This window comes from Electrona antarctica (assembly GCF_951216825.1).
Source record: "Electrona antarctica genome assembly, chromosome: 21".
Classification (NCBI taxonomy): domain Eukaryota; kingdom Metazoa; phylum Chordata; class Actinopteri; order Myctophiformes; family Myctophidae; genus Electrona; species Electrona antarctica.
In genome coordinates this window covers 16,194,302-16,214,254 of record NC_136802.1, presented here as the reverse complement: position 1 = coordinate 16,214,254, position 19,953 = coordinate 16,194,302, and the positions used below count along the sequence as shown (strand labels likewise).

Below are 19,953 nucleotides of genomic sequence, written 5' to 3'. Positions count from 1 at the left end.
TGTCTTGGCCCCGTCCACGTCCCCGCCTCAGAACGTTCCACTGATGGATTCATCATTACATGTTAACATTTTTCTAACGCATCGAAGCGTTGAGTCTGAGATACAATGCAGAAACAAAGCGTTCTGTCACAGACAGTATAACCTACTTCATGAGTGCTACACCTCCAAAAAGCAGCCAAATTTCATCCTCTCTCACCCTAACTTGATACCATAGAAATGATTTCAGTAGACGTCACTTTATCTGCATAGGGAGTAAAATGCAATGAACCTGCACGGTTTTGTGCCCTAGCTGTCGCCTGTCTCTGTCTGTAGCCTACTGCTTTTCTGTCTGCGCGCTCTGGGCTAGAAGGATGGAGTGATTGCTGCGCCCACAACACATCACCATGAAAGGTACAGGTTCTGCATAATGTCCTCATCATGAGCCGTACAGCTATTAAACACACATCGGGAGATATATTATGAGACACATCTGGCTTGCAAAACTCTACAAGATGGATGCAGCTCCGTGCACAGGGAGGATGCGAGGCGGCGTAGAAGATGGGTATCTGTAAAAGAAAACGACCACCCCTGGGCTTGCATTCATTTGTTTCTTCCCTTCCCTTTGCAGGAGTATCCCTAGGATGTTACTAGCGTCCCCCGTAGTGGTATGGGAATGGCTCAACGAACACGGACGTTGGCGGCCCTACAGCCCGGCCGTCTCTCATCACATCGAGGCAGTCATCCGAAGCGACCCGCGGAGTGGTAGCGTCGTTCTGGGCCAGGTGGACTCTCGCCTCTCGCCCTACATCATCGACTTGCATTCCATGCACCAGTTCCGACAAGACACAGGTAAGATGACAGCAACAACACCGACAGCATCTTTCGTACTTAACAGAAAAGATGCATGCAGCGCTGCGTAGAGGTGTATGTCGTGATGGTGTATTTGGGCCGAAGGGCCTGTTTAGTTACAGTATTACCGTTTTGCTGTTTTGATCCGTGCCCATTTTCCCCAACCCCATGCACACAAAGAGTTTGAACTGTTATTGGTGTTATTTTTGGTGCAAAGGAATCATGAGTTGTTTTCCTGCAGGAGAGCATTCCAGTGGCCAGTCACATGCAGGCCATTTTATTCTTTGATGTTTTGGTGGACAAAATGTGTTTGGTGGTGGGCTCCCACCCACCCAGTACAGTGTAACTGTCTCAGTGCACACATTCCACACAATGCTCCAGGTATGGGAGATGGACAGGCTAATGTGATATAAGCATGACAATTACTGATGCACAGGTGCACCTGGACATGTATTTTGCCTTGCATAATATATTATATCTACCTCATTTCTAAGATATATATATATTGCCCTGGTTGGCATGTTGCATTCACATGTAGCGTGCCTGCTTAACATAACTGTTATCGAGTCCTCATGGCTGGGGAAGGGAGGAAAGCAGGAGGCAAAATAGATAATCAACAACAGACTCTGTCTCCTTAACCATTGCTCTCAACTTCAAGCTAATACCAAATGGACCCTTATTAATCTGTAATTCTGAGAGTGTGGACCCTTACGGGTCCATTTGGTTCCATTTGTACACTCTCAGAGTTAAATTAACATTGATTTTACTATAGAAATTACATTAAATGGGGGTCCGTAGACTAATGCATGTCAAACTGGGGGTCCTTGAAATGAAACGGGTTGAGAATCACTGCTAGAGCTGTAAAAATCTTCTCTTACGGGGGTCCCTGCCCTGGCATATCTTTTCAAATAGGGGTCCGTGGGCTAATTAGTGTCAATTTGGGGGTCCTTGACATGAAAAAGTTTGGGAACCACTGTCCTAGTCGGCCTAGTGAAAGAGATGGAGAGATAAGAGGGGAGAGGACTCGGAGGGACTAGTAGGGATATCAATATCTGAGGTCACTGATGGGCATGGGTTCCAACTGTTCAATGTGTGGCACTGTTACATTTTTATACTTACCCATTTAGACCTGAGATCAGATTCTAAAAATGTCATATAAATCATGACATTTTTCTGAAAAATGTTTCTATGTCAGTGGTGCTCAATGTCGTTCTATTGACCCCCCAGAAGCAAAGATTTGACTTAAAAACGTTTGCTCTGAAAGAAAATATATTCAAAGATTTGCGCCACATTTTCATGATTTTTCAATAGCTAAAGTAGAACAGAAGGCCTAAAACACCAAAAGGGGTTCCCGCCCGAAATGGGTTAAGCTGAGGTCACTCACTGATGGCTTCCAGCCTTTATATAGGCCTACAGTACTTGACAACTTACTCACACGATTCACAATAAATAAACAATAATTAATGAGTTATTCCTTCTTTTTTTTTCAGTGGGCCACTGCTACATTTTTCAACTAAAGGCTTCTACAGTCAACTGAATGTATAGAGAATTACACTCAATGGCTTTAACATTAATATAATATTACTGTAATCCAGTGTTGTTTTTGACAGTCAATTTTAGTTTTAGTCATAGCCTTTTGAATAAATTTAATTTAGTTTGAGTCACATTTTAGTCACCTGGAATGTTCTAGTGTTAGTCCAGTTTTAGTCGACTAAATGTCATACGATTTTAGTCGACTAAATCTACCATTGATTTAGTCGACTAAAATGTGTTTTGACAGGCCTTGGTGTCGTTGTATGGCAGATTTTACACTTTACGCTGAATTGGTGGTAATTGGGGCATTCAGGATTTCTAAAACTGCTGTGTCGAGTTGCCAAATACCGTACCATACCATTTACAACTTTTAGAGTGATTGAGAAGTGCAATTTATCGACCAATATTGTTATTAATCATGTGAACCGCCTAGCATCCCTATACTGGGCATGTCATAATAGGCGATTTAAAAAAATAGGTAAACATTCAGCAAAAATCGCAGATCTACAAACTCGCAAACAATGCATCACATTGTGGTGCATTTTGAGATTGCTAGCCCCTCCTATATACAGGTTTAATGTTTGTTTTTAGTTCGACATTTGTTGATTGACAACGCCAATGCCATTGAATTTTTCCCTCATTACGTCATATTGTCTCTTTATTGTTAATGGCATTTAATGTTTGTTGGCACCGTTTGTTATACATCACAATTACGTCACCTAATCAACACCGTTTGTTATACATCACAATTACATCACCTAATCAACATGAGTTAGACTTTTATATATCACTTCACACGGGTGTGATTTTTGTTATTTGACGCACAACAAAGCATGTCAGGTTTAAGTGGCTAATCATATTGACAAGAATGAAAGTATTCCACCTGTCCTGAACTACAGAACATTCGTATTGGCAAATGGAGGGTGAAAGACGAGATCTCTTGTCCATTAACACTGATTAAATCCCCCAAAAAGGCTTTTTTTCGTTTCCTTGTATTTCTTGGCAATCCATTGGCCACTTTGCCTTAGAAACACCGTAGAATCTCATCCGGTATGAGAAGGATTTAGGAAGAGTCTCTGGAGTTACCCTGGACACTCTGGGAAAGCAAACACAGTCAGCTTTGGGTTGGATCAAGGCTGACAACCAATCAGAATTCAGAACATGGTGTTCTGTTACCAGGGGCAACCTGTTTGACTGTTTGGCCAAACTCTTAGCGAACATAATACACACAGACATGTTGAATTTGTTAGGGTTTTAATCTGCTTGTACAGTGCAAATATTGTTGCAAACCCATATCCAGCAGCAAACATTTATCTCCTCTCCCCAAAATGAATACACTGTACCTCAGTAAATTGATATGGGTGAGTCATAGTTTTGGGTACTTGGCTATCCCTAAAATATATATATAACATAGCAATAGAATACATTATTACATTTAACCCCTTTCCCTGATTTTGAGCATGTCATTATAGGTGAAAATCTTCAAAAGTTCTCAAATCTTTTTTCACAGCTTATCTATTATAGATCACCTACTCACCGGCGACAAAGAATGAATCAGCTTATGTGGTTAACATAAAAATACACTTTCTTTTCCTTTTCTTTTTTTTTAAACATAAAAATACACTTAACATAAATACATTTTGTGTCATTACATGTGCAGCAGACTCATAATATGTCATCATAATATGTCATAGTATAGTGTGTCATGTGTCATAATGTGCACTGCTGGGTATGTGCCCTGCCCCTAGGTACCCTTCGACCGGTGAGACGTAGCTTCTACGATCCCACCTCTGCGCCTGGCCAGGGCTGGCTGTGGGAGTGGGAGAACGACTCTGGGAGTTGGACCACCTACGACACGGAGGTCGGCATCGCCATCCAGGCGGCTCGCGACCGCCAGCAGCCCTGGCTGGACCTGTCGCCACTGGGCTTCTGCTACCTCATTGACTTTCAAAGCATGACCCAAATCAATGGCCAGACGCAGCGCTGCCGACGCATCCAGCGCCGCTCCGATCTTGCCTACCCGCTCGTGTCGGGACCTCTGCCCAAGTCGCATCACGCGTGGGGGCCGCCGCCTCCTGCCGGACCCGGGGGATTCCTGGGAGTGGGCGTCTCCGGTATGGGGATGAGTATGGGTGGGGGCGGCGGCGGCGGCATGGGCAACGGGAGCGCTTATCCAAGCGGGGCACTTCCCGCGTCGGCCATCACCTCCCTGGGACAGCCCTGTGCCTGTCAACAGTGTATGCTGGTACTGAGTGTCAAAGCGGGGGCCCTGTCGACTGCTCACACCCTGGGTCGCAGGCCGCCCCAGAACAAACCCCCTAGTCCAAAACTGGGGGGTTATCCTGCCCTTGGGTCTTACTCACTGACCCTACCTCGACCGCCGGCCCTGTCCCGATCACTATCCCCTCACAGGACATCTATAGGTGGGGCTGGTGGTGGTTTAGGGTTCGGGGTTGGGGGTCTTGGTCTGAGCGTCTTCGGGGGCGGTGGGGCTCCCAGTGTGGGAGGCGGGGGCTTTGCCCACTCACTCTCCCTCCTAGGCTCGGCCACCGCGGCTCTCTCCCTGTCCTCCACCCGGCCGCCCCCTCCGCCTCTCCCCCCGGCGCCGCCGCCTCCTCCACCGCCTCCTCCTTCCTCTGTCACTTCCTCGTCCAATACCACCTCTCCCCCTCATCCCTCCATGTCGTCGTCCCTCTCGATGTCCTCTGTCCCGTCCACAGCGTCCGCCCCGGCTCCGTCCCTCATCTCTACAGCTGCCTCCACCTGCACACCTTCGCCCTCTGCCCGTGTCTTAGGCCCGGTGGCTTCAACTGGCGCTGCTGCCTGCGCAGCACCTCTGCCGCCGCGGGCCAGCCTCGCAGGGCTGAGCCGACCCGCCCTACAGCGGATTGCCATGGCCCAGTCACGTGCCCTCATAGCCTCTGGGTGAGTAGCCTGCCAGTCAACTAGTTCAGGGACAGATTAACCCCACGATTTTTTATTTATTTATTATTATTTTTTACCATTTTGTGACCTAAATTTAACACAATCAACAGCCAATGAAGGGCCCCAGGAGCCCTTATCAGGGCCTCAAACCCAGTACTGTGCGGTCCAGTTTCCCCAAACGGCCCCTGAAAGCTCCCTTGGATTGAATTGATAAGCCCCGAAACACACGCTGTGATTGGCCAGTGGTCACTTTACTTGAGTGGCAGCAACGCAGCATGACTTCAGCACTTCCACTTGACTTCCTCCTTGATTTTCTGAGCGACGCCACAATATACGGAGCCAATCCAATTGGCCGAGGGGGCCACCGACATACGCAGCAAGCAGCCAACTTGCACTCTGATTGGCCGAGCGGGGCCACCAAAAATTCACAATCCCTGATTGGCCGAGGGGACCACCGACATACATGCGGAGGAGGAGCTTGGCCCAAAGCATATTAATTCAGTATTCAATCAATCAATACATATAGCCTATGCTCTTTTTCCAAGTTAACTACTGAATGAGTACAAAGCCATTGACTGTCACGTTATTATTGCGTCATCAAGGCCGATCCAATACCGATATGGCCAATAAGGCCCATTCCGATACGCTACCGATTATATGGTGCATCTCTAGTTTAATAAAGAGCTGGAAATATGGAGACTCATGTTACTGAATAAACACTCACTCTATAGCAATGAGTATCGGAATATAGAGCTATTTAAAACATATTTTAACCAAAGGAAATTACTTGCCCTACCTCTTAAGCTAGTAAAAGGTGTCGGAGTGAAAGTGTACTTTCATAAATAGAAATCCCTCCATTGGACTCAATTCCCTTCCCATTCCCAGGCTTTTCTTATTGTGTGCGTGCGTGCGTGCGTGCGTGCGTGCGTGCGTGCATGCGTGATAACCATGTACAGGTCGGAATACAAATAAATAAATCGGAGGGGGGAGATAAATAGGTGGGGCAATCACCTTCTCTCCTTTAGACCCAATGCCAGGTGAATTTTCAGGCCTGTCTTAAAGGAAGCCAGTGATTTGCCTGTTTTGAGGGAAGGGGTCCTGTTCCATCCTTTCCTCAATGCCATAGAGTTGAATGGTGGGTCTCTGGTCACTTAGATGTCATGTCAGAGCACATCACATGCTGACAGATGGTCATACCTGCTGCTGTAAACCGTCACGGATAAAGGCCCTTTCTGATCCGTCTCTACAGCTTGTGCAAATCGGGCGTCTACGTCAAGCAACACAATCACGCGACAAAGTATAAATAAGCCCACTTCACTCCACTTTGAATCATGTGGCTATGTAGTACACACTTGATTTATCTTACCAGATATTTAACCCATTTTGACCTGAGAGCAGATTCTATAAAACGTCTTCTACATCCTGACAGTTTTGTGAAAAACGAATCAGTGGTGCACTGGTGCTCAAACATGTTCATGTCAAGGACCTCCAGAATTATCTGTAATTATCTGCCGACCCCCCATCTGATAGAGTAGTCCAATATGTAGTTCCAGGGACGCCCCCAGAAGCAAAGATTTGAGTTAAAAACTTGCGCTCTGAAATAATATATATTCAAAGATTTTCACGATTTTTGAAAAATGCTATTTTTGAAAAGCTAAAGTATAACATAATACTAAACACCTAAAGGGGTTCCCGCCCAGTATGGGTTAATGCTCAAATAATTGTGCTAAGTAAGAATTCAGAATGAATAGAAAAATAGCCTGGAAAACAAACAGGAAAAAACAATAAACCTGTGTGAAGTGAGGGGCGCTCTTATCATCGTACATCATCATGTTGTAAAATAGACACACGCTATGCCTATTTGCTCAGACACTATGACGTACATTCTCCATTCATTGTCAATGGGAATGTAATGTTTGTTTAAGACAACGTTTGTGGACTGTAACCAAAAGCTGGATGTAGGGAGGGCTCAAACAAAATCCCGGGGAGATTGCATAGATAATATATACGCAGTGATATTAGTCTGGTTATGGAATTAATACTCTGTTAGCCAACAGTCTTACAGAGACACTTGTACATCTTTTATCTTTTGTTTGTTCATTGGTGTTATCGGTTAAACCTTGTACCATTGAAAGTCAGAGTTGCAGAGTTTAATATGGCACAGCTGAGAAGCAGGAGTTAAACTATTTGAACCCTCCCAAAGTGAATGTATACAGTCCCGATTTTGATTTAATTCTAACTATTCACACTAATGTGAGGGAAGAAGTTATTTAAAGACTTCCAGCATTGCTTTTGAAAGTGGCAAGGAATCATAATAGTTATCAAGGTATCATAATAATCCTTGATAAATGCATTAATCCTTGAAGTAAATGCCTTCTTAGAATCTTTAGATCAGCCCCAGATGGGTAAGCAAGGATTTTGGAGGGGTCGCCAGTTGCATTTCTGAATATGTGCAATGTAGTAATGAAAGTAATGAAAATCTGAATTTAAAAAATCCATGTTTTCTAAGTTTATATTTTAGTAAAAGCACAGTCACGATACAGAATATTTAGGTAATTAGTAGGTAAAAGCTTTCGGATGCACACGTCTGCATGTGTGGCACTGATGTGCGTCTGAACCTCAGGCTCAAGGCCTATTCATAGTCTGGATTTTCGGTGTTGAGGTGACCACCGCTCCGGTGGTGAGCTGACCACCGGAGCTGAAATAACGTTGAGCGGTGATGAGTAAAAACAGAGAGAAGGGCTGGAGCAGTGGCGGTGGTTTGCTCTTCACCGCGGCTCGTGACGTCATGTTGTAGTTCGGTGGTCACCTCACCACCGGAAATCCAGACTATGTATGAGCCTTAAGACACACAGGTCAATGCACAGCCTCAACTTGCCCACTGTGATCTTCTCACTTGCGGGTCGAAGTTGTCATTGTGGGGTGTTAGGTGTGTGATATCTTTTTATGGATCTTAATATCTTACCAATAGCAGGATGCATCCACCACATTGTTCCATCCACCGTCCACAGGCTGTTGAGAGCCACTGTTTCATGTACAGTATTAATTTGCGACAGTTTCCTTACATATATTAACTTTTGGCTGCTGACTGCTTGCGCCTGTTTTGCGGGTTTCTCTCTGCAGTAATAGTTTGTGGCTGAAGTGTTGCCGTTGCCGATGCAACATTCATGCAGTGCTGCTAGTCTCATGCGCACGATATGCACATTTTCAGCATACAATATGGCCATATATTGACATTCCCATATATGGGCTTAATATTGATGACATCAGGGATCTCCATATATGCCGGGCATAACAGGGAGTTATTAGGGCATCGTCTGGGAATGCCCATATATGGACAGCTTTGAGGGTTTGTGCAAACAAACATTGTGTTAACACAAACATTGAATGCCATTGACAATGAATGGCCAGTTTTGAAAGTTTGTGTAAACACAAACATTGAAGATGAAGGTGAGGACAAAGGTGTGTGTGTGTGTGTGTGTGTGTGTGTGTGTGTGTGTGTGTGTGTGTGTGTGTGTGTGTGTGTGTGTGTGTGTGTGTGTGTGTGTGTGTGTGTGTGTGTGTGTGTGTGTGTGTGTGTGTGTGTGTGTGTGTGTGTGTGTGTGTGTGTGTGTGTGTGTGTGTGTGTGTGTGTGTGTGTGTGTGTGTGTGTGTGTGTGTGTGACACGTGCTGCAGCTAGCTTCTCCTCATGTTGCCTCTTCACTAATGCTGGCAGATTGGCTTAGACCAGAGAGACGTGACTCATTGACTCACCTATACTCCTCCAATCTCATTCATTCACCACGTTCTCAGGCATCCATCAATACAATCAACACAACAGCTTGCGTCATTTTATTATCTAGAATGGTGTGACCACAGTGAGTCATCATATTTTGTCATTTTGTTTAGTGGATGTCAACAGGCACTTATAACCACTGTACGTGCACGTGAACATAATGCTGTAGCTTGGACACACTGTGCTTATTGACAATATTATGTAACACAACAAACTGTATTTTTCCAGCAGTGTTGTTTTGGCAGCAAATTTTGATTTTAGTTTTAGTCTCTTGAATAGTTTTCATTTAGTTTTAGTCAAATTTTAGTCACCCGGAATGTTTTAGTGTTAGTCTAGTTTCAGGCGACTAAATCTACAGTTGATTTAGTCGACTAAAATACATTTTGGCGGGCCTTGATGCCGTCGTAATGGATGATTTTACACTTTTTTTTTTACACTTGCTGAAAATAGCATGACTTATACTGGATCTCTTGTCCACTAGTCCCTTCCTAACATTTTAGTCTAGTTTTTATTTGTTGATGAAATTGTCAATATATTTAGTCTTAGTTTTAGTCATCATAGCTTAGTTTTCATTCAGTTTCCGTTTAGTTTTAGTCGACGAAATCAACACTGTTGTCCAGTTGACCTAATAGAGGCTGAAGCTGACCATTCCTTGAGATCTGTGATATCTGAAGTGGCAAAATGCAGCAGGCTTGTGCCAGCAACATGGCCTGCCTCGTTAGTTTCAGTGATTATAATCACTGAATCACAAAAATACCAGCTATAATATAATATAATATAGCATGTATAGCAATCCCCATTTCATTAGTATACTTTATAATCGGGTCATGATCAGTTTAAACAGAGTGGACCACTTTCCGATTACACATATGGGAGAGAGAGACCCTCCACTGATCCTTGTCATCCAGATTCATTGAAATCCTATTGCACCGAAAGCTTTTACGCACATGTGGGGGTGGCAGTGGCTCAGGAGGTAAAGCGATCCCAGAGTTAGTGTCGAATTGTCCTTGAGCAAGACACTGAACCCCTGAGAAGCCTACTTGTTTTTTTTCACACAACAGTAGGCTACTCAAGTAGGCTTAATAAATCCCATTTTGGCGAACTGAAAGAGCTGTAGCACTGTGCACTAAACACTCAAACACCAACTTTATACACTTGATGCACATCTAATATGTAGGGCTTGTAGGCCATCACAATCACAATGGCGCCGGTAGGCGTGACAGCCTACTGTGATGTCAGCCTTGCATTCCCAATTGCTCCCGATGAACAGGTTGGTGCCCTCTGCCCTGCATGGATTCCGCCATTGGTGTATGGATGTCATTGTAATGCATGCTACTGTGGGGCTGACACCAAGGGGGACAACATATGAACTTCATGTTGTTCTAAATTCATCATCATTCATGATTTTAGACTAGGACTGGACAATGGAATTATGGAACTGATCGTTCTGGTACATAAAGTACAAACTAATGAATTCAATCAGTATCTATGAAGCTATTGTAACCTTTTGTTGATGTGTAATTGTTTTAAAAGATACTTTTTTGGCGGGTTTTTTTGTGCCTTTTTATTGATAGGGTACAGTAATTAGACAGGAAAGAGATGGGGAGAGACACGCGGCAAAGGCCGTCGGGCTCGGGGGTCGAACCCGCGGCACGTCGTCCGGCTGGCTTGGCAGCCTAGGTGTCTGGGCCGATGTGTCATGAACTAACACGGGTTAGTTCCGATTTTTGGACTGTAGGAAATAAAGCTGTAGGAAATAAAATATTGCGGTTGCATAGGTATTAATTGATTGCCTGAGTCTTGTGGTGGGAGTTCTGGTCTGGTTTAGTTCCTGGGGGTAACCTGACTCCGCCAGATGGGGCAGCAGAGAGTACACTGGGTTCCCCCCTCCTGCTCCCATCTGGGAACTCTCAGGCAGACTTGATGCCCGGCCACAAAACAGCCTGGCCAATCAGCAGCAGCTAGAGGCGGGATAGCTGCTGCTGATTGGCCAGGCCGTTTTGTGGCCCTCACTTGAGTACACACGGCCCAGAGCCTACCTTCCTATGTCTATGGTAGAAACGGGTCAACAATACAAATACTAGTTTTGTGGATTCATTTATTTTTAATGAGTGCCCCCCCACCAAATGACCAGAACTACAAACCAGAACAGAACTCTCACCACGGGACTCGGGCAATCAATTAATACCATTGCAACCACTACTATATTAATGGCTGTTGGTAGGGCATTCCACATTTTGGTGGCATAGGAGCGAAATTAACTTAGTCCCTTGTTTGAGCCGAATCTGGGTTGCACACATGGTTTGTTGAACTCCCTCTGGTGTTGTGGGTGTGGACTTTGTTGACATAAGGAAGTATTTAGACATGTACATACATGGGTATCTTGGTGGTGTAGCGAACCTTGTGGAAGTCCCGGTGCTGTGACGTGGTAACCTGCAGGTAATCCCTGTGGTGACCCACAACTCCCTCTGGTGTTGTGGGTGTGGACTTCGTTGACATAAGGAAGTATTTAGACATGTACATACATGGGTATCTTGGTGGTGTAGCGAACCTTGTGGAGATCCCAGTGCTGTGACGTGGTAACTGACAGGTAATCCCTGTGGTGACGTGGATCTGGCCTATAACCCGAGGTTAATCAACAGATGAAGACCGGTGGATTAGGACTATAAGAGCAAGGGGGAAGTAGAGCAGACCCACAGACTCATAACCACAACTACTGGCACAAAGAGATTCATGAACGGGGCCTAGCAGACGGATATCAAAGATACACTGTCACTCAGGAGTGCAGAGAGAAGTGCAGAACGGAAAGCCAAGTGTGAGAGAGTGGAAACGAGTGTAGATAGATACGGTATTACTGCCGTAAAACTATACTGGGTTTGGAGTCAGATTCAAACGAGAACAATGACTATCATCAAAACTGGCAGACCGTGAGTATAGTTTATTGATTTGAGAGTGTGAGAAGGGTCTTACAGTTATAGTTAGTTATCATAAATTGTGTTCTGATTATCAATTGGTTGAGATAATGGTAGGACATCGATACATTTTAGTTAGAAGTTACACTATAAAGGCTTTCTTGTCGTCCAATTGACTGAAAGCTTTTTGAATAGATTGGGTAAAATAATTAACCATGACTAGTATGAACTACTGCCTTGTTTGAAAAACAATTACTTAAAATACCTAAAGTAGAAAGTATTCATTATGCAGAATGTCCCATTTCACAAGTTTTCAAATGTACAAAATGTATACAAATATTTTTTAAATAGCAGATCTACAATACAAGCTCACAGTGCGTCGCATTCTGAGCTTGTAGAGTGGCCGAAAATGACTGCATAAGACGATACTGGGTTTGGAGTCAGATTGTTTGCTGCTTTCAAGCGAGAACAATGACTATCATAAAAACTGGCAGACCTTGAGTATAGTTTATTGATTTGAGAGTGTGTTACACATACACAATACACATCCAAGGAAAAAATGTGAGAAGGGCCTTACAGTTATAGTTAGTTATCATAAATTGAGTTCTGATTATCAATTGGTTGAGATAATGGTAGGACACCGATACATTTTAGTTTGAAGTTCCACTATAAAGGCTTTCTTGTCGTCCAACTGTTTTTTAATAGATTGGGTAAAATAATTAACCATGACTAGTATGAACTACTGCTTTGTTTGAATAAATAGAAATGACTCAAATGTTGTACTTAAAGGTATATTCAGTGATTCACTTACTTCAAATATCACTTATTTTTTTGTTTTGTGGTGATAATCCTCCCTACTATAGAGTGTGCTGACCATATAAGGAGTTCCTCCCTGTCCCCAGTTAACCCCTGGGGTAAAAAAAACCTAGCTTTCGTTTTTGGCTAGGTGGCCCAGCCTTCATCCAATCAGGATAGAGAGGGGCCTTCCGCCAATCATGATCGAGCGGGGGCGGGCCTTGGTGTGCGTGCTGTTAGCCTGTCGTGTCCCCCCCCCCCCCCCCCCCACTGTAGTGCGTGCATGTGCACATCTTGTTACCGGGGCGGACCGGGTTTTTTTTCAAATCATCCAAATCACTGAATGCTCCTTTAAGTACTGCAATGTAGAAATACTAGAAGTCTGGAATTCTAAATTTACTTGAGTAAAAGTATTAGCATCAATGTACTTAAAATACCTAAAGTAGAAAGTATTCATTATGCAGAATTGCACAATTTTCAAATTTAATAATTATTTGTAATAATAATCAAAATCTACAAAGTAACTAGTAAACTAAAGTTTTTCAAGTAGTGGAGTAAAAGTATAATATCGGCCTGTGAGTTGTAGTGGAGTAGACGTAAAAGTACAGAAAATTGTAAATACTCTAGTAAAGTAAAGAAATAATACCTCAAAGTTGTACTTAAGTACAGTACTTGAATAAATGTAGTTACATCACACAACTGCTTTTTTTTCAAAAGCAATATGTCACACAATCTTTCAGTTGTGTTTGTCAGAATCAGAATTGACAACATGCGAGCCTGATGTGTGTTGTGTTGCACTGCGTTCAGTCTAAGCCTCACGGGCACGTGTGGCCTACTTGGCATCGTAATGGGTCAAGGTGTTATTCTCAGCACCAAGTTACAGCCGCTTGATCTGTCTGCATGACTCTACAAATGCACCATGGCCTGCTGCCAACACGTGAGCAGGCGGCTGTGGCTCAGGAGGTAGAGCAGGTCGTCCAATGATCCCTGGGTCGGCGGTTCGAATCCCGGCTCCTCCTGTCCACTTGTCGAAGTGTCCTTGGGCAAGACACTGAACCCTACATTGCCTCCAATGAGTTGGTTGGTGTGAGCTTGCCACACATTGGTGTGTGTGAATGTGGGAAGTGAGGACGCTGGTGTCGACTGTTCGCCGCTTCACCTCCCAATGAATGAACCATTGTAAAGTGCTTTGAGCACTTGGAAAAGCGCTATAAAAATGCAATTCATTTAGCTCTGCTTGCTTATGTCTACATGTTGTACGTGTCGTGACGCACCGTATTATTTAGGCATTTTGTGTATAGGGATGGGACGATAATCGTTATTAACGTTTATTATCGTGATAAAAACAAACTGCTCACAATAATCGTATCGCAAACATTTTAATTTGTCGTGAAATTGTCCTATAGGATGAATTAGCGTTTTGTTGAGCTGCAAATTCAGTACCAGTTAAATTCCTGCACCGGAGAACTCGCCAGTTTACCACCTCGCCACAGCGAAAATTCTTCATCAATGTCTTCATCGTTATGCTAACATGCCGTCAGTGTAGTATGACAACCCCATGATGATACAAAGTTGAGTATGTGAATACCAATGATAGAAGGCCTACCAATTCAGGATATTGTTTACTAATTCATTACATTGTTTCGGTACTTTGGTGTTTAAACTTTAGCATTCCTACTTCATCTAGTGTAAACTCTAAACAACTATCCTCTCTATCTCTCAATTCAATGCAATTTAACCCATTCTGTAGTGTAAAGGAACCCCTTTTGGTGTTTTAAGTATTACGTTATACTTTAGCTATTGAAAAATAGCAGATCTACAAGCTCTGGCACCGAGTGCAAGCTTGTAAAATGTTTGAAAAATCGTGCCGCAAATCTTTGAACATATATTCTTTCAGAGTGAACGTTTTTAACTCGAATCTTTACTTCCGGGGGGTCCCTGGAACAACATATTTTCAGATGGTGGTCGGTGTCCAATTAGTATACATATAGTTCCTGGTTGTCCTTGACATGAAATATAGGTATTTCAGAAAACTGTCAGGATTTAGAAGACATTTAAAAAAAATCGAAGTCGGGGCTAAATGGGTTAAATGGACCTGTAAAGTGAGCATTTGGTACGCTCCTATTTCCCTCTGTACAAATCGATTCGCTAAAAATAACAGATCTACAAGCTCACATGTAGATCGGCTATTTTTGGCAAACATTCCCCCAATAATAGAGAATGCTGGGGGTTCATAAGTGGTTGAAAAAAGTGGCATTTTAAGTTTTAAGCATAGTTTGATTATCACGATAATATTGTTGATTCCAATTATTTTTGCCACAATAATCGTGACATATAATTTTTATATATCGTCCCAGCCTTAATTTTGTGTTCAAGTTGACTGTTTGTGTGCAAGTGTCCTGTGGTCTAACTAACCCGTATGTTTCTGTTTGTTTCACATTTCAGAGTACCAACGGTTCCAGTCAAGAACCTGAATGGGTCCAGCCCTGTGCACCCCGCCTTAGCAGGTAAGACTAAAAGAAAAGAAAACACTATCAGTGTTCTACATTGCATAATGGCACTTTGAGAATTCTGTTAAATTCTGTCGTAGTCTCTTCAATAGATTTAATTTAGTTCCAGTCACATTTTAGTCACCTGGAATGTTTTAGTGTTATGTCTAGTAATGTCTAGTTTCAGCCGACTAAATATAATAAGATTTTAGTCGACTACAACTACAGTTGATTTAGTCGACTAAAATGTATTTTGGTGGGCGTTGATGCCATCGTAATGACTGTTTTTACACTTGCTGAAAATAGCCGATCTACAAGCTCACAACGCGTCGCAGTGTTGTGAGCTTGTAGATCGGCTCCATGCCATTTACACAGATCTCGCACTTTGTAAATAAGATAAGGGTGTCTTTGAAATGGCTACGGTGTAAATTGTATTATGACTATACTGAAATGGTAGCTAAATAATTTATCAAATTTGGTCCAAAGAATAGTAACAATAAAAGAAAAGTAACAATTAGCAGCATGTTTAACATTCAAACCGTGGTTCAATGTGGCCAAGTTTATCATAATGTAATACAGTAACTCTGCTGCTTTCCCCAGGTATTACAGGCATCCTGATGAGTGCAGCAGGTCTTCCTGTCTGCCTGACTCGCCCACCTAAGCTGGTGCTTCACCCCCCGCCTGTCAGCAAAAGTGACATCAAGCCTATACCAGGCCTAGGTCACTGTTGCCGCAAAACGACCAAGAAACAGGCCCGCAAAGGTGGGTTAAACTAAGTACATGGATGGATGTACTGTACACACACACACACACACACACACACACCTCGTTTACTAGTTAGTACACCTAATTTTAATTTAGTATGTTTTTCAGTGCATTGTCTGATCATGACATGACTCTTTGTTCCCTTAATGCCCACAGGCAAGACCCCTGAAGAAGTGGTGAAGAGGTACCTTCAGAAGGTCCGCAATCCTCCAGAGGAAGTGAGTCCTTAATATACTCTGTTGACCCATTTAGGACGGGAACCCCCTTTTGGGGTTTTACCCTTCAAGACGGGAACCCATTTGGGGTTCTTGTTGCTATGTACAGTACTGTATATAGCAACAATTTTTGGCCTCAGTCCTAAGTGATTTGTTTGGTGTTTTGGTGCTGTGACTGCTTAATAGCCTTTCCTTTACCAATGCTGTCTAACTCCCATTTAGATTAGCTATTATTATCATTAAAAACCTTTGCTGTCCAATTTCAGGACTGCACTATCTGCATGGAGGCTCTCGCTGGCCCATCTGGTTACAAGGGCCCTGGAGTGGGTGGCATTTCTCGGGCAGAGTCGGTGGGCCGCTTAGCCCAGTGTGGCCACCAGTACCACCTCCAATGCCTTGTCGCCATGTACAATAATGGCAACAAGGATGGTAGCCTGCAGTGCCCCACCTGCAAGACCATTTATGGGGTCAAGACTGGCAACCAGCCCCCTGGCAAGATGGAGTACCACGTCATACCACACTCACTACCAGGTCACCCCGACTGCAAAACCATCCGCATTATCTACAATATCCCCCCTGGTATCCAGGTACAGTCATGCCACATGCCACACACTTAATTTAACCCAACCCATGTCCGTTTTTTGTGTGTTTTTGTGTGTCATTATACTAAATAAATAAAATATAAAGAAAGAAAGAAAAGAAAACAGGCATTCAATGTGCCTTCCTTCTCAGGGTCCAGAGCATCCCAACCCAGGCAAGCCATTCACCGCCCGTGGATTCCCCAGACACTGCTACCTCCCTGACAGCGAGAAGGGACGCAAGGTAAGCAACTCTCTCCTTTTATACTGCTCTTCTCACACTTTCCCCCCCCCGGGGATTACCTGTGGATTATGAGGACAATCATAACCTCCCGGACTATCACATCAACACCTCCCTCCGTCTCTTTCTTCTTCCAGGTGCTGAGGTTGCTTCTGGTGGCTTGGGACCGCCGTCTGATCTTCTCAGTGGGCACATCCAGCACCACCGGCGAGTCAGACACCGTCATCTGGAATGAAGTGCACCACAAGACAGAGTTTGGCTCCAACCTGACGGGCCACGGCTACCCCGACCCCGGGCACCTGGACAACGTCCTGGAGGAGCTCAAGGCCCAGGGGATCACAGAGGAGGAGTGCCTACCCAGAGATTGAGCCAGCAAGCCATACGGTCCCAACAGAGACAGCTAAAACTGGAGACCGACCCAAGCCGGTGGGAAATCAGCAGAGGATGGGCGGTCGGAGACTTTAGCCAAGTTTTAAGACACACAATGCCAAGCGGCACAAGGAACTGGTCTCCAGCCGAATGCACGAGATTAAACAAGACGGTTTTCTAGAAATAACCTGGGCAAAAGTAAGAGAGAGACAACTTTTGACTGAAAACAAAGATGCAGGCAGGAAAATAACAACGGAAGATAAATAAGACTTAACAGCTAAGATGCTGATGTGTTTTAGAGACATGGAGAGACTGGGGTTTCAACAGTGTTGGCTGAGATTACATTTTCTCTCATGGCAGCATGGGTGAGTTTTCATTATGACACATCTATGACAAAATCATCTGGGTTCTTTTTCTGATACAGTTAACGGTGTCAAGATTGCAATTCGTTTTCTTTTTCTGATACAGTAACAGTGACAAGATTGCAATTCGTTTTTCAGTGAGACAGTTGAGACCACTGTGCACATACAATTCAGTGTTGGGTAAAATGTTATCATTTATACTGTGAGATATCAAGAATGTAATTATCTGATTTAGTTTAATTTGTATTATTTTCTGAATTGGTGAACACTAAAGCTCACCACAACTGCTGCTATGTGGTAGCCTGGGCCCCAGTCTGATTCGCTGCGTTCCGCGGATCTGAAGATGTCACTGCGCTACTCATTTCAGATCCGCGGAACGCAGCGAATCGGGCTGGAACCCAGGCTAGCTATGTGGAATAACTGACAAGGAATTGAAAGAAGCCCAGAATGAAGGAATGATATAAAGGGCAGATAATGTTAGTCCACAGGCAGAATAGTAAAAAATAAATAAAAAATAAACAGTACTTAATAAATATTTAAAGCGTGATTGGACATGTGAGCATGGATGTTTGCTGACCTCTAGTGGCACTTATCAAGAACTACATTCCTTAGATTTGTCTAAATCCTATCATTTTGAAGAAAACAAAAAATGCATTCCTGTATATTATGGATACTTGTTATACTATATGATATGTTTGCATTTACATATTTTTTTATATTTCCATTTTGGGCTATGACTTATCATTTTACAAGATGTAATTGAGAGAGGCGTTTTTTTAGTGGCATTAAGTAAGAGTAAAACGTTTGGGGGTGGGGTTGTCTGAATCAGAGTGTGTACCTGACACACTTTGCTGTTTGCCTATTTCATTCAGTAATCTGTTATTTTCTAGTATTGTGTGTGTGTGTGATGGGTTGCCCTTCACAACTTTACATTCCTTTTTTTCTGCCTCAGAGCTTGGGTGCATTCCACAACTATATTTCGGTCTTCTTGCATCTGACGTTGAAGGCTAGACTACTGCTATGCCCTCCAGAAGTTAGCCTTTTTTTATGAGTCTGTGTCAGACAAATACCAGCCTCAAATGCTTCAACACCTAAAAACATAGTTAGTACCTATGGTCATCTGTAGGTTTTATGATGCGCACAATTTCGTTTTTTTTGCCATAAACCGATGCAAAAGACCTCTTGTAGTGGACCCAACCTTTGGCCAAAATGGTCCAGTCACTTTGCATTAGGACCTGTTTATTATTATTATTATGTACTTTGTCAAGATATACACAGTATGTGTTAACATACAACTAATCTAGGCCTACATTAAAAACATTTATACTTTATAATACTTTATGTATGCACTGTTTGTATGTGTTTTATGTGGACACATTTGCATTAAACCTTTTTCTAAGGTACGACTATATAACAGAGCTGTACTCTGAATTACTAATTTATTTTATGTCATGTTTTTTTTATGTCATATTTTTGCTGCGTTTTTTTAAGTGGTATCGTGGAACTGCATTTACTCGTTTTTTGTTTTTGTTACTGTACTCTTACTTTGAATACCATATGAAGTTGTCATATCAAGCCTACATCACATTACATGGTAGCCAAACTATTCAGAGCTATGTTTATTCAGAGCCATTGTGTTTCAGTGGCATGGTCATTCTGAGTCTGTCATTGATCTTTTGCTCTTATTTTAAATGCATGAAACAATGGCTTCAATTAAGTTAGACATGTCAAAGAAGATAAATCACGACCAGATTTCAGAATCTCAAAATCTTCTAATTTGAAAACGTTTCTACTAATTTGAGTTGCTTATAATAATGTCAGCTGGTTTCTGGACTATCATTGTTATGGGTGTGTACAAGTATAGCATTAATGCTATGTCTTTTGGTAAATGTCATTTGAGTTATGGCACTGTTTGTTTTGTGACCGAGAGCTTCACTGTCTGTCCAGCTACAGTAGATATCAACTGATGGATGGCACTTTGAGGCTTATGACCACTTTGTACAGACTGTTGATAAAATAAAATAAAAACCTTTGTATAAAATTGCTACTGAAAGGAAGACTTGAGGTGACAACAAACACGAGAGCAGAATGTAGGAATATGTATTTAAGTACAAGAATAACTTGCAAATAAAGTACTGTGGGACTATTACAATGACAAACGAGCA

At 43.0% G+C, this 19,953-nt stretch overlaps 1 protein-coding gene across 2 annotated transcripts in view; it reads left to right on the top strand.

The window, feature by feature from the left end:
• dtx4a (deltex 4, E3 ubiquitin ligase a) overlaps window positions 1–19,953 on the top strand; it is a 20,391-nt gene extending 438 nt beyond the window's left edge. The window contains exons 1-9 of one of the 2 annotated variants that reach the window (XM_079490470.1): window positions 1–390; window positions 608–828; window positions 4,110–5,286; window positions 15,215–15,276; window positions 15,859–16,020; window positions 16,180–16,241; window positions 16,505–16,825; window positions 16,971–17,060; window positions 17,195–19,953. The exon at window positions 1–390 is cut by the window's left edge and continues 438 nt beyond it. In XM_079490470.1, the coding sequence (XP_079346596.1) occupies window positions 621–828; window positions 4,110–5,286; window positions 15,215–15,276; window positions 15,859–16,020; window positions 16,180–16,241; window positions 16,505–16,825; window positions 16,971–17,060; window positions 17,195–17,425 (2,313 nt within the window). In that variant the 5' untranslated portion in view covers window positions 1–390; window positions 608–620 and the 3' untranslated portion in view covers window positions 17,426–19,953. The remainder of the gene's footprint in view (window positions 391–607; window positions 829–4,109; window positions 5,287–15,214; window positions 15,277–15,858; window positions 16,021–16,179; window positions 16,242–16,504; window positions 16,826–16,970; window positions 17,061–17,194) is intronic. The other variant, XM_079490471.1, reaches the window with a different exon arrangement.